The 15,085-nt window shown below is 43.5% G+C and overlaps 1 protein-coding gene across 3 annotated transcripts in view; it reads left to right on the top strand.

Annotated features, from left to right (window-relative positions):
* SLC29A2 (solute carrier family 29 member 2) overlaps positions 1-15,085 on the top strand; it is a 76,729-nt gene that overhangs the window by 24,448 nt on the left and 37,196 nt on the right. For all 3 annotated transcript variants that reach the window (XM_085625434.1, XM_085625432.1, XM_085625433.1), the window contains exons 2-4: positions 6,723-6,851; positions 10,193-10,274; positions 14,652-14,851. In XM_085625434.1, the coding sequence (XP_085481560.1) occupies positions 6,823-6,851; positions 10,193-10,274; positions 14,652-14,851 (311 nt within the window). In that variant the 5' untranslated portion in view covers positions 6,723-6,822. The remainder of the gene's footprint in view (positions 1-6,722; positions 6,852-10,192; positions 10,275-14,651; positions 14,852-15,085) is intronic.

Genomic DNA, 15,085 nt, shown 5'->3' with positions numbered 1-15,085 from the left:
CTACAGAGCAGTAATAAACAGAAACAAGCATTGGCATAGCCAATAGGTCTCACTTTTGGGACCTTATAAGTATTTAGTTATGCAACTGTTGCATGGCTAAACACTTATAAGGTCCCAAAAGCGAGACCTATTGGCTATGCCAATACTTGTTTAGGTCGAGGTTGGGCAGCGCATACGCTGGGAAGCATGCTGTATTCAGGTATGGACTTGAAGCTCCGCCCATTTCCCACCCATCTTTTCAATTGGCTCCTGTTACTGTCCTTTCTAAATCGTTGCTTTTGATTCATGAATAGGCTTCGTAGTCACTCTTTGGTACCGCCTTGTCTGCATTTATAACCTCCCATAAGGACTAGACTTTTTCCTGGTGTTGTTACATGGTCTGCTTTAGCTAGCTGTGAGCACTATTTTCTTTAATGATTTTCCCCTATTCCACCCTTGACGTGCTTTCCTACAAAGCTTCTTTATGTGTTTAATTTGTAGCGCGGTCAGCTTTAACTATAGCAGCCGCGCTTCTTTATTTAATTTGCCAGTGTAGTCCTCTTCAACTATAGCGGCCATACTTTATTTATTTTATTTGTCAGCGTGGTCCGCTTTAGCTTTAGCAGCTGCGCAACTGAACCTGTGTTATTTTTTCATTTTTAGGGTGCGAGCACCCCATAGTGAGCTTTCACTCTAATGGTGTCCACGCCCCTTTCTTTAGACACTGCTTGCCGGATTCAGGTTACAGCTAACCGTGTCTAACGAAAGGGGCGTGGCCGCCATTAAAGTGAAAGCACAGCATGGGGCACTTTTAAAAAAAAAACAGTTTTTGGGGGGGGGGGAGCCCCATGTCGTGCTTTCACTTTAATGGTGGCCGCACCCCTTTCTTTGAATGCGACTTGCTGTAACCTGAATATGGCAAGCAGCGTCTAAAGAAAGGGTTGCGGCACCTTTATAGTGGTCTCGCATTTGCGAGAGTTTGAGCTATTGGCGTTATAAGTGACAATGCCTTTTATATGTGTGTTGCTTTTCAAAGCACATAAAGGCATTGTCATTTACAATGCCAATAGCTTAAACTCTCGCAAATTCGAGACCTATTGCATTGCAAATGCTTGTTAATTTATGAAAAAACGTTACCCTACTTTCATTGAAAATACTACCGTCTCGGGACAGTTAATTTTAATTGTTGAAAATGAAGGCGGACAGACAACTAAACAAGAAACAGCCATCTTGCCAGGGTGCATGCTTGCTTGAAAAAAATGTAAATGTGCGCAACTGGCTAATCTACAAATGTAAAGGGTGCTTAGAAGCCGGAATTGGCTTTAAATGATGGAAACACTTGTAAACTTCCTGATAACACAGATTTATTTATTTTGAGTGGTAGTGCAAGGAGTTACCAGCTGTGCTGTGAACTGCGTGCTTCTAAGGGGTACTACTAAAATCTATATTTTGGAAGCACCTTTTTATCATAAACATTGCTGCGAATTTTGTAGCAGCCTATCTTATACTGTATGTAATGCAAGTTTAAAATAATGACTTGCATATTCACAGCGCTTTCTGTCACAGGCTGGGAACTAGATACACACGTCACTATTCTTCACTGCACTAACCAAGACTTGGGCCCAGATTTATACAAGACTTTTGTTGCCCTTGCGTCATTTAGGGTGGCGCAAGGGCAATGTAATCCTTAAGTCAGATTTACCAAGACACGCAAAGCCACCTTGCGTGACCCTGCGTGTCTTGGTCAATGTGGAGTAATGCCTTGTATTACTCTGCACCGGGAAGGCATTACATGGACAGAGAGTGGGAGTTCACATGCATCTACCCATGCCTTTTGCCGCATTCCCGGATTTACTAAGAGTAGCAAACCTGGGAATGCATCAAAATTGTCCACCGTCCCGATAGAGGGGCAATGAGGAGAAATACCTTTATTTTGTTGTTTCCTTTGAGTGTGCTCCATTCACAGCACACTCAGAAAGTGGAAACCGCCTCTAAGGATTGTTTTTGTGCAGGAAAGTGTCCCTTCCTGCACACAAACAATCTTACCTGCAAAGCAGATACCTTTGCCCCATGGCGCAAGGGTGCCTGCGTTGGTGCGAGGCATCACATAGTGTGCTAGCGCAAGGAGAGAGCAGGAATGTTGCCCTCTGTTTGTAAATATGGCGCATTCCTGCCCTATTCATTTGACGCAGAGCAGCGAGTTGCGCTGCGTCAAATAATAATACATTTGGCCCTTAATGATGTACATAAGGATGAGAGTTATTCCAATGATGGTGTAGCAAGTGTTACATGAGTTGTTGTATTTAGGTGACGCGTGAGGATCAGAAAGGTGCTCCAATCGTGGCGCTCCATCCATCTCAAGAATCGTCGCCAGCGCTTGCTAGAAGTAACATATGGAATTCGTTACAACAATTGGATATCTATGGATTTGTGCCATCCTTTTGTGATCACTTTATCATCTCTCATAGGGTGCTACCTTCTTTCTGTCCTGATTTTCGCCCACAATTTATCTCCTGGGAGTTGAAACGTTGAGATGTGTCTTGGTAGCCTATGTAAATAGCGTGTACAAGATATAAATCTGAACTCGTAGCTGAGCCAGTGTTCTCAAAAATTCGATTGGATTACAGTCGGCATTGCTTTTCAATTTCACTATTGTACTGCACACTTTTTTCACAAATGTCACAATGCACTAAGCTCTGCGCCGTCCTATGGAACGCCTACTTATATGACCTTTTCTGTTATTAATATAATAGAGATCTAAAATGATTTTTTGTTCAAACCCATTTGCTAACACTCAAGTGTCTGTTAACAACAAGGTCTTGTCTAACTAATTCGAGGTGACCATTGTTTCTTTTGGTACTTGTTTACCAAGGATCCCCTTATTTTCTTCTAGTACCAAACATGGCGCGGTGCAAGTTGACGAGAGAGTATATGATGCATACCTGTGAATTCAGCAGTTTTCAAGTTTGTTCCTTCGGGGATTTTTGAAGCAGGGAGCCAGGTTGTCAGAGGAATATTCATCTGCAAGTGTCAGACTGGGAAGGTGTTGGGCCAGAGACTTAGTTACATACCTCCTACATACCTCGCAGTTTGACTCTCCCATAGCTCAAGGTTGAGAGATGTGGACCTCATTTTGTTATTTCAGTGAGATCTGTGAGTCAAGTTAAGTGAGATCTATCAGTCACTGTAGCTCTTAGTGTATCGTAAGGTCACTGTAACCATTGAAGGGAGAGTTTTGGGTTCATGCACAGGACAGTATCAGAGCCATGAGTGACTTGGATTTGCTGCCAGGGAGCTGCATGCTTACATCTCCTGTACATTAAGGGAATAGGCATGTTAGGTATTCTAGGGTGGAGCGATTGACCCTAGGACAGCAAGGACCTAGCCACAGAGACTAAACATTCCACTAGTAGACGTTCTGTTGCTAGTAAGCATTTCTGTCATTGAGTGGAAGCCAGTTGCATTCTAGTTTCACTGGTTATTCGTGAGCTGGAATCACATTCCAAGGTGACCCCACCGGATTGTCGGTATTGTGTCTTGTTTGCAGGGTTCTGACAGCAGGACATGTATGGAAGGGCTTGAGCGTGTGCAGTGCAGGAGAGGTGGAGAGTTCATACTGTCCTTTGTATCTCCACATACCTCGCTTCATGGACAATCAGTAATTCCTCTGGTCCAAGTTCTGTCCTGACCGGTAGGAGTTTGATGCCAAATGGAGCTAAGATGAACACTCACACCTTGTAGCCAGGCTCAGCAGCACATTAAATAAAACAGTGATACACTCCAGTTCTCAAGTTTCCAAGAGATAAACTAAGATTTACAGTGTTTTTGACAATCCCTAAATCTGTAATTTAGGTCTAAGTGACCTCTGTAGGAATGTGAAGTTTATTTTCCTCACATATTAGCAATGTGCGTATCACGCGATACAAACTGAATTTGTTAAGCATTTAATAATTTTTTAAGACTTTCCATTTTACCAACCTTAAAATAATTAATATTATGTTAAAACATGCTGGGATTCAAGCATAAGCCGTGCCGGATATATGTACTTTGTACATGTATGAAGGGCTGTTAGTGGGTGGGTCTCAAACCTGGCAGTATTTAATATCCAACTTTGAGTCATTTTCTATTGGGCTCTATTAATGTACTTACCTTTACTTCCAAAAACACTGATTGATTTCTCAACAATGACTGTAAAAACGCTGAAGGTAGTCCATATCAAAGAATGAATCTCGTTTACATTTCTTATGCTTTTATTTCATCTTGAATTCCGTGCTTCTTACAAAATGTGTTTCCTGTAGTCATGTGTCTTGTATTACACATATTTTGAACAGAATTTCCTTCAGGTGTTTGCATGAGTTTGCCTTGTGGGTGGGTGTTTATGATAGTGCACAATTGGCAGCTCTGGAGTTGAGGCAGACGGCAGGGAAAGTTTCTTACAGTGGCTGTGATTGGGCCATAGAGGTGTGCAGATACATGCACACCCAATCCTTGTCTTCTCAGCAAAGTGCAAAGTGCACGGAGTGATAGTTGCACATGTGTCAATTGTAATTGTGGTAAGGTGCGAGGTATGTAGGTTGGGAATTTCAGACAGACGAATCTTTAAACTGAACTCTGTCACATTGAAAGTATTTTTAAACATGTTCCATACAGTAACATAAACTCACTATGTTCAAAACGACGGTCCTTACCAAAAACTCAAAACATACCCTATGATTTCGGGATTACCCCCCTATGCACCTTAATTTTGCTTCTGGGGGGATTGTTTTGTTCCGTCTTGAAAATGTTAATGCTTATATAATCTATCTATAGATAATAGATTATGCAACGAACAGGCACTTACGATTGCTAATTTGCACATATTTTTATTCCGCAGGCAAAAATATCTTTCCATTCTTCTTTTAAACTCTTTACGTTTTGTATATAAAACTGATATGAAATGTAATAATGTTACCGTTTTCATATGTAAATGCGTTTATGGTTTGTAACTGCCTTACCGAATAAAGCTTTTCAACAACAACAGACAGACGTGTGTAGAAAAAGGTCACATGGGTCTAAAAGACTGAGAGGATGTAGAATAAAGAAATGTAAAGGGGAGATTGAAACCTTCTGAAGACCACTACCCCTCCCACAGGCCTTACTGATAATTAATTTATAAGTTTAAATCTTGTATGTTCAGAATTGGACCATTTTCAGTTCTAATTATTCATAACAAAATCATTGTCATTCATTTATCTGACACAGCTAACAAGCATTGACAAAGCCTGTAGGTGCTGATTGTTTTCGCTCGTGTTTGTTGTAGCGAGATATGTCTGGATACAGAAGCAGAAGTCTCCCAAAGGGGCACCGGAGTACTGGCCAAGTGGCACACTGTGTGAAGCACTGGATATTATTGACATGTTTTAAGCCACACCCCCAATTACACAGGCCGCACTACTAGAAAGGATTCCTAGCTAAGCTTACTTGGTCATTGCTCTTTTAGCAACACCACCCTCATCTTTTTCATCCCACATAATGGATTGCTTGAAGATTACACAATGATCTCCACAACACTAGCTTTACTCCACTGAGCTATTTAACAGAGAACACCAATCTAGGACTTCCATGTTGCAAGAAGTGCTCTGCAGCAGGCACATGAACCCTCTGAGCTATTGCCATGAATCACATGTGTCCAGAGATTATGTACAGATCTCTTTGGCAAGTGCATTTACCACCTGAGTTATCTCAACAGGATTACAGGACTTCCAGTACAAACATGATGTTGCTGTATGTCCCATTATATTGGCTTACTGTGGAAGACAAGTTGAGCTGGAAACACCAAGTTCCTGCTTTTGTCTGTCATATCTGTGCAATTCATCCAGGACATTGTCAACAGACTGAAAAGCTTTTTTTGTTTTCCTTTTGGCAAGGGAGGGTAGACGTGCCTCACAGCCAGTGCTTGGCACAATGCACCGGAATCAACCAAGTTTATCCCTCCCTTCACTCAGTGGACACAAATGTAGAAGTTGGGCAGGTGAGGACACTGAAATGTGAGATACTCGTAGCTCTTTGAAACTCGGGTTTAATTCCAGCAGATAACTTAAAATGCAGTATGACAAACTAAAGTGGCTTATAGGTGAATGGTGTCACAAGAGAGCTCAAAACTCCAGCTGAAAGCATCAAACAAACTATGCATAACAAAAGGAATTGTTATATTGCCCCTTCCACATTTGATGACCCTTTTAAGTTCCCGAAACTGTTTTTCTATATATTACCTTGCTTCCAATTACTTTGCTGGCAGGGTTTACAAAATGTATAAAATATTGGCCAAGTCTTCGACTCACCCCTTCACAGTTCAACCACCCCCACCCCGCCTCCCTCCTGTTTCCACAGCCCAGCCTCCGGGTGGTGGGTTTCCAAAGCAAATTATTTCCATGTCGAGCATCAGAGTAACAACTCTCCACAGTACCAGCATGTTTACTGCCATATATACACACATGACACATCCCATATTGCCTAGCGGCTACGATTCCCCGCTCAGACTCACATTGCCGTCCCCGCATTTTGTAATTACGGTTCGGCAAGGATCGATCCTACAGCTGCCTCGGGCGCGGGGATGCACTGCCCTTCTGTTCGGTCCCTGAATAGAGGCCACGTGCCTCACCGACCCCCACCCTTCTGGCTGAGCACGGTTGCAAGTGACGGAGATGCTTTAAATGCTGCGACACAAACCAGCAGGGCGGCTACACCGTCTCGTATCATTGCAGGTAGAAGAGCAAGCGACGAAGAAGACGTCACAGCATCAGGGGACGGGGCAGACGCAGAGCCGCGGAGCAGGTGCACGGGCAGCCACCAACGGCAAGCAGCATGGGTCACAAGGACGTCCCCAAGGACCTGTACGTACCTCAGCTCTTTCCTGCCGTCGCCGCTCTAGCTCTGTGTCTCTCTGTTCTGTTGTTTCTCCCTCACCGCCCTCTCTCTCCCCTCTCTCGTCCTAGCTCTTCGCCTCTCCTACCCTCGGTTATTCTGAGCCCACCCCATCTCCCTTTTTCGGTATCTTTCTTCGCCTCTCTTTTGCTCTCCTGATCTTTGCCTTAGACTGTTGGTATAAAATCGTCTTCATCTCGTTTCCTGGTTTTCTGTCTGTCTCACTTTTTACACCCCTCTCGTGCCTTGACCTGTCTCTAGCTTGCTGCCTACGTTATTGTTTATTTTTTGTCAGTATCTTACTGTTCTGTCTCACCATCTCATGTACACTGTTTGTCTTTTCTGTTTCTCTCACACATCGTCTCTTTCTGTTTGCCTGCCCGTCTCTATGTGTCTTGTCCCTTCCTATTTTGACTTTCCCCTACTCTCTTTTACTGCTCCTTTCCCTTCCCTGACCATTTTCTTTCCGTTGATACCACTCCCTTCATTTGTTTTCTCACCTTCTAACTTCCCATTCTTTCTCTTGGCGCCTTTTTGTTTTTCCCCGATACGTGAGTTTTTTTTTTTTTTTAAATAGTTTACATTTTTGGCATACCGATCTACATTTTTACCATACCGATCTTATGTGCGCATTTCATAAAGAAAAGCAGGTGCATGTTAAGTGAGTCACATATTTTTACTGAATGAAATATCACTGGGTTGCACGCTCAGGTCAGAACTCTGATAAATGTGCTCAGGGTACCATAGTGGGCCAGTAGGCATCGCTTCATAGCACCCCTAACCAGACAGTAGCAGACACGGCAGTTCCATCCCGGCCAGCAGGTGCCACTGTAAAAGCAACACTGCCTGCCAGCAGACTTCACTGTAAGAACCAAAATTCCAGCCGCAGCCAACTGGGGTCATCATAAGAGCCGCGCTCCTAGTCCCGAGCTGCAGGCACAGCTGTAAAAGCACCCGCTTGGGTGTCACTGGCTGAGCAGCACTTCCAGACTTGGTACAATGATATTAATATACGAGCGAGCCCCTTCTCTGGTCCCCTGATGCCACTGACGTGCAGCACTTCTAGCCACTGTAAGCAGATGCTATTGGAAAGGCAGCACTTCCTGCTCAGGCCAGCAGGTGTCACTGTGTACAGGGCATACTTCCAGTCTTTGCCAGCCATTGCCTCAGGAGCTCTGCAGCCAGCAGTAGCAGAGCTCCAAATTCCTTACCAATAGTGAGTCACTCGAAGGGCAGAGCTGCCATTGATTACCATCGCAAGTGCTGTCACTCCCAGCCCTAGCCAGTAGGTGTCAGTGCCTCACTTCCTCACCCCCTTATTAGTGAAGGAAATATAATTAGGGGTCAGAAAGCATGTGCAGGGCCCACCTGTTTTAATTTTGCTTCTCTGGTATTCTTGGAGTATCACATGCAGTTTAAACAGGCCTGCCTTATTCATGAGGCAAAAAACATGAAACAGCATCCATAGCTTGCTTACAAACTGCTTAACTGGAGGCTCGTGATCAGCAAATTTATGTCAGACCATATTTAGACTGCTATGTTCTGGCACCATACACATGCAAAGGGCAGATATACGTAGGAATGAACGTACAAGCGTTATCGCCCGTTGGAGTAACGTCTCCAATTAGGCACTCCTCGAATACAATTTCAAAAACATTTTAATAAATTTTAATAAAATTTCATGCTGAAGTCTTGAACTTGCTTTTATTCGATTGTTTAATATCCTTTTATGTGGATCCCATGCTATTATTTTCATATTACATGGTAATTCATGCATTTCATTTTCTTTCACTTGTATTCTGCCCAATGCATTTCGGGCTCTGCCCTTCTTCAGGGGACTTTAATTCTGATTAGGCAGTTCAATCGTTTAAATGAAAATTTCCATTCAGGTGTGCGCTGTAGTTCCTGCGTTAAGACATGGTGACCGTTCACCGTGGTTTGAACGCGTCTGAACGCGTACTGAACACGAAGAGCAGAGACGCGTTCAAACCACGGTGAACGGTCACCATGTCTTAACGCAGGAACTGCAGCGCACACCTGAATAGAAATTTTCATTTAAACGATTGAACTGCCTAATCAGAATTAAAATCCCCTGAAGAAGGGCAGAGCCCGAAATGCATTGGGCAGAATACAAGTGAAAGAAAATGAAATATATGAATTACCATGTCCTATGAAAATAATAGCATGGGATCCACATAAAAGGATATCAAACAATCGTATAAAAGCAAGTTCAAGACTTCAGCATGAAATTTTATTAAAATGTATTAAAATGTTTTCGAAATTGTATTCGAGGAGTGCCTAATTGGAGACGTTACTCCTACGGGAGATAATGCTTGTACGTTCATTGTTACTTACCCTTGTGCCCAGAAGGGTTCACCAGTACGGCACCCACTACCTAAACGAACTAGAGTACACGAACACAAGTAGGTGTGCGATAAACCACACTCCAATTGGATTTCATCAGATATACGTAGGGTCATGGATAAGCCTTTTTTACTCAAGGATTTTCTGTTGCTGCCTTTACTTTTTTTTAAATATATATTCCTCTCTGTCCTATACACAGCACTGTCAATTTTTTTGTCTTTAACTTTGAAAAAAAGCTAAACATGTTTCTATTTCAGCTGTCACTGGCCTGAATATCTGAGAATTCCTATTTCTTTTAGGCAGCGGAGGGTATGTTTCTCACTGTTTGTTAACATTATGTAGTCTGGTTTCTGTGGAGATTAGAACATTTTCATTTGTAGATTTTATTTATTGGGCTTTTTAATGTGATCCTAAACTGTGTTTCTAGATGTGTAATAGTTTCTTTTATATATTTCTTACTACACTTAGGGCCTCATTACGTGTCTGGCAGTGCACTCGCGGGGGCATGCTGGTGTAGTGCAGCCACTGGCTGTCCAACCGTCCCATTTGCATGGGGATGCATGCGGGGGGCACAACATTTTCTCCCCTGTGTGCATGCACCCCAGTTCCTGCACAGCCTGAACGTAGCAGTCCATGCAGTGCAAGAACTTTTTTTGGCATTTCCATTGCGATGCCCATTTTAAGAGGCACCGCCAGACACGAAGAAACTTATAATCTGGCGAGCGGTGGGCACACAAGTTTGGTGGTGCGGGAGCAGGCCGCCGGTGTGGCAGTCCACTCCGCACCGCCAAACTTGTAATCAGGGCCTTAGTGCTCCCTAAACCAGTGTTGCACACATCAACAAGTACCATTGTACCACATTTGACATTGGCAGTAGAGCAGTGGGTATTGTTGCCCCTCACACATACATAATTAGTTGCTCACAGTTTCTGCTGCTCCTTTTCAGATATCACATGGTCAGCATCATCTTCTTCATCCTTGGACTGGGAACACTGCTACCATGGAACTTCTTCATCACTGCCATCCCAGTGAGTAATACTATGGACTTCTTATGTTTTATGTGGTGTGCTGCTTACTTCTTTGATACGGTTCTCTGTCACTGAAAGACGATGAGCAGGCTCATGGATAACGGGAAAGGACACATTGAGAGGCGTTCTGCAGATCAGTTCAGGGAAGGTGAATGCATTAAAAATGGCAGCGTTTTACTCTTAGGATCAAAACTGTCCCTTCGCTCTTTGACGTGCTCACCTTCATGTCCATAATCTTTTGGTACAAAAATCTGAAAATATCCAAATCAGCACCGTAACTCAGGCTCTTCAAAGGTTGGCCCACCAGCGCCTTGCTGTCCCACAGGAAAACTGATCCAGATAAGAGTAGCAACAGCCACTGGCATTGAGATAGTGGCCCGATTAAATGAAGAACAGTCAAATCATTTAAGATATCCACAAACAAAGGGTTCTTTGATAACATCTCAGTCTTAAAAGAAGGGGCATGACTCTCACATCCGTCTTGTTAAAGTAAATCCCTCCTTCAAACCATCTGGCCTTTTGCCACATCTCTGACTGTGAAAATAAACATTCTGCCACCTGCTTGAAGAAGGCCTGCTTCATAGCATGTACCCCAAAGCAAAAAAATGTCTACAGAGCTTTTCATCTGGGTTACCTTGAAACAGCGGCGCACGACTCCAGCCTCCTTAATTGCAGCCGCATCTCTATTCCTTTGCGGTGACTTCATGGCTTTCTGCCCTGAAAAATGTTTTAGTTCAAGGCAGCATTGCTTCATATGATGATCCCTAGACCAAACTATAATTATCAACGGACATGAACACTTCTCCACTTTTGGCGAATTTGTAGAAGTATCTAAGGAATACATGCTCAGATCTTTTGGAGACTCAAACCCTGTACATCACCTGCTGACATCTGCAAATCTAAATCACGCAAAACAGAATTTATGGCAATTGTTACATTTGTCACCGCATCTCTGTTGTCTGGTGAAACCCATCTGAAGCTGAGCCATGTCCTTGTTACGCCTTTGATGAAGGAACCCACTACTGTCCCGATATCTTTGACTAACCACTGGCCAATCTCAGAAGTAAGAAGCATGGGTAAGATGTAGATAAACACAGTGACTCTAAAACACTCCCATCACCTCCAGCCCAACCATACGATGAGTGATTTCCAAATTTGTTTCTATCGGTGGAGGAGAATGAAATCCATCCTAATGGGTATTGGGAAGAACTGTTTACAACCAGGGGCACGTGTACCTTAATCGTGAATGTCTCTGTGGCATTTGACTCAGCCGATCATATAATTCTCCTCCCCTGTCCTGAGTATGTCCATGCTGTCAAGGGATCGGCCTTGAGCAGGTTCAATCCATTCCGCTTCGACCTCACGCATTAAAATAAAACAGTGGAGCTCCAGAGACAGTTAAAAGTCCCATATGGCACCCAAACACTGCTCATAGGACCATAGCTATGTCCCAATGTTTTCTGCTTACCCTATACCATGAGAATCATGGCATATGGTGTCTTATGTATGCAGGAGCCATCTGGATTCTTGCTTGTGTCTCTAAGGAACCAGGGAAGCAGCGCTGTGTCATGATGAACTCTTTTACTCGCATTCAGCAATAGATGTGACATAAAACTCTGCCTGGATGCAGCCAAAACAGATTTCCTGGTGGAAGGTTGAAAATCGTCACTAGATTCCCTTTTAACTCCCCACCTTTGCGGACACCCCACCACGTGACTCTCATCAAATCGCAGCTTCAATGATTCTTTTGAGAAAGCTGTTGATTGTACCATGAATCAACAATGCAACTTAAAACGCGGGGGCAGATTTACAAGCCCCTTGTGACACTTTTGCACCACTGTTGCGTCACTTTTGTGATGCAGCGTAAACAATGCGTTCAACCTACAACATGACGCATCTAGGGAAATGCGTCACGTTGTAAAGCCCTGCGTCACATTATACCTGCGTCAAGTATAATGTATGCAGGATGGGCGTTCCCACGAAGGAAAGCATTGTAGCAGGCGTAAGGAGTGACACGGTACAATAAGTATAGGCCCCAACATGCATTGCTGGAGGTGTGTCATACTTGCGACACGACTGCAGCAATGCGTGACTTTTGGACCAACATATACGTCAGAATTTCTGACGCATCTGTCAATCCTTGCACCATGATGCGCCATATTGTAAATATACGGCACATCCGAGGTGGCACAAGGGTTTCGCAGGGTGATGCAGGGAAATTGGCGCATCTCTACAGGTGTATCAGTTTCTGTTAAATCTGCCCTGTGATCTTTAACCTTAGCCAGCTCCCTGGTATATTGCTGTTACTGGTTTGGCCCTGGACACTGGTGTTCCCGATAATCATCAACTTGTAGTTTGAAACTGGTGGATGAGTGATGGCCCCCAAGTATCACCAAGGGCAACCGTCATTTCGTTCAAGGAACTTCTGTAGACTCTGTTTCTTATTGTACTCAGCACTGTTGTGACTTGGTGAGAAAAGAGCATTACAAAGTTGGAGGGTGAAACAAATGGATACTGTACAATTTGGGCCTATGTTTTTTCACGTGGTATCCTCTGATGCAAAAAAATGCTTCTCAAATGGATGCACCTTATCAGAGATGATTTGTGTGGACATGAGGTCTCATAAGCCATCTATCTCTAAAGGAATTTCTGGCACAAAGAAACATAAGAAAATATTGAAACAGTTATAAACTGAACAATACTGTAAAGGGCACAAATACATACACGATAAAAAGAAGGCCAGACAAAATAAGTCTACGACATACTACATACAGGCTCAAATTTCTATTAAAAAAACTGTAAAGGAATCACGAGTACACCATAATAATTAATTTGATGCAGACAGCGAATTAAAGGTTTCATTCAAACGGCTGTTTTGCACGACTTTGTATAAGTACCCCGGTTATTGTTTCTTCAGATTCACCTCAAACTCTACATAAGCTGCTCTGCGAGAAACTTAGATTTGATTTTTGGATCTTGTAAGGTGTTAAGACAAGATTGCGCCATCATTTGCCTATATCTAAGAGATCATTAGAAAGTCGAGACCATGAAAATATGCAAACTGTAATAGAAGGCGTAGCTCTCAAATCTGCGAAACTAAGGAGAATGCAACAATTAAACCCATTCCATTCTGGTTGTTTTAAAATTGAATGAAAGACATCAGGGGGTGGCTGAATTCTTCCAGAAGGCAAAAAAGTAGGAAAGAAGGAAAGCCCAAGAGATTAACAAGAAAAAGAGCTGGCACGAGGCCTTTACTTCTTTGCGTTAGCTGGCAAGTTCTAAGTGTCCGAAAGGAACCATGTATTCTGGATTACACTTATTTACACTCTTGTCTTCTACAACGAGGCCCTTATGCTCCCATATCGCCCAAAGGGGCGCTTAAGGTAAATCTGCCCCCTCAAAAAAATACATGCATAATACAAACAATTTGGCGGGAGGACTCTGCAAGTTTAACTCTCTTCCTAGTGGAACAACTTGCTGGTCCCTTTCCAAGTCAATGCTAAAGTCACAAGTATTGCAAAGGCATGAAGCACATCTGTTTCATTTTAGAGTTTGGTAAACCGTCTCTTCGACAGTGATTAATTTGTGCTGGTGTTTTGCAACTTGTCGGCACTTATTATTGCGGACCGTGATCATCAGACTCTGACTTAGAGCAAGTAGGAGAAAAACACTGATGAAAAAACCTGCAAGAGTGAGAAAAAGAGACTGAAACTGTAGGGTGTGAAAGAAAGATGCACAGTGTGGCATTGAGACAATACAGCTTGGTATTTGGTTATCCCGGCATTTGGCAGCGCCAGCAGCGGAATCTTATGAAAAACCTTAATCCCCTGCCCCTTACCCTTTTTAGGTCTCGCCTCACCCAGCGCATACGCTGGTCTGGCGAGACTTATTGAGAGGGCTCCAAAAAGTGCTACCAGGCCAGCCTAGAGCTACAGTGCATGTGCGCAGGCGCGCGCGCCACGCTTTACCGCGATTACTTTCACGGCCGCGCGGCCGCTTTGATGTTTGATCGCGATCACTTTCACGGCCGCTTGGCATAGCCAATAGGTCTCGCTTTTGGGACCTTATAAGTATTTAGTTATGCAACTGTTGCATGGCTAAACACTTATAAGGTCCCAAAGGCGAGACCTATTGGCTATGCCAATGCTTGTTTAAATTATGCACTGTTCACCCCTCTTTCCACTTCAAGTCTGCCTCCTGCACCTTTTAGCCTTTTTCCCTCCTCCATTGTGAGTGCTGTGATGCTGCTGTAGGGTCATGCAAGTGATGCATTAAAACAACAAGTACATGTATAAAATTGGTAAAGTGAGTGAGTTTGTATAGTGCCTCATCACCTAAACTAGCCGGTAACCTCCTGTGTTGTGCTTATTCACTCAGTATTTCCTATCCCGGCTGACCGACAGCAGTGTTGTTGAAGATGTTGACAATGCCACGATGCTAGAGGCCCACAGCGCAAGTGGGAATGGCACAGTTGGCCCTGTAGCTCGGGACGAGTTCAATTTCAGCAACTGGATGACTCTCCTGTCCCAGCTGCCCCTGCTGCTGTTCACGCTCCTCAACTCCTTCCTGTACCAGTGGTGAGTAACTGCATGCTCTAGCAGCAGGAAGACTATTTGGTCTATAGGCATCAAAGTGCCATTCACAAATCTCTCCTCTTTAAAGTACCTGTTCCAAGTACACATTCTATCTTTATTTTTTTCATGTGTTCTCTCCATCTTACCTGCTTCAATTCACCAGAGCCTCTCTATCTTTTCTCTCTACCTCAATATGTCTGTTTCCCTCCAGATTTTTTTTTATCTCTCTCTACTTTC

The sequence above is a fragment of the Triturus cristatus genome, chromosome 9, assembly GCF_964204655.1.
Source record: "Triturus cristatus chromosome 9, aTriCri1.1, whole genome shotgun sequence".
NCBI classification, from domain to species: Eukaryota; Metazoa; Chordata; class Amphibia; order Caudata; family Salamandridae; genus Triturus; species Triturus cristatus.
The sequence above is the reverse complement of the archived record's forward strand: the minus strand, read 5'-3'. Positions and strand labels throughout refer to the sequence as shown.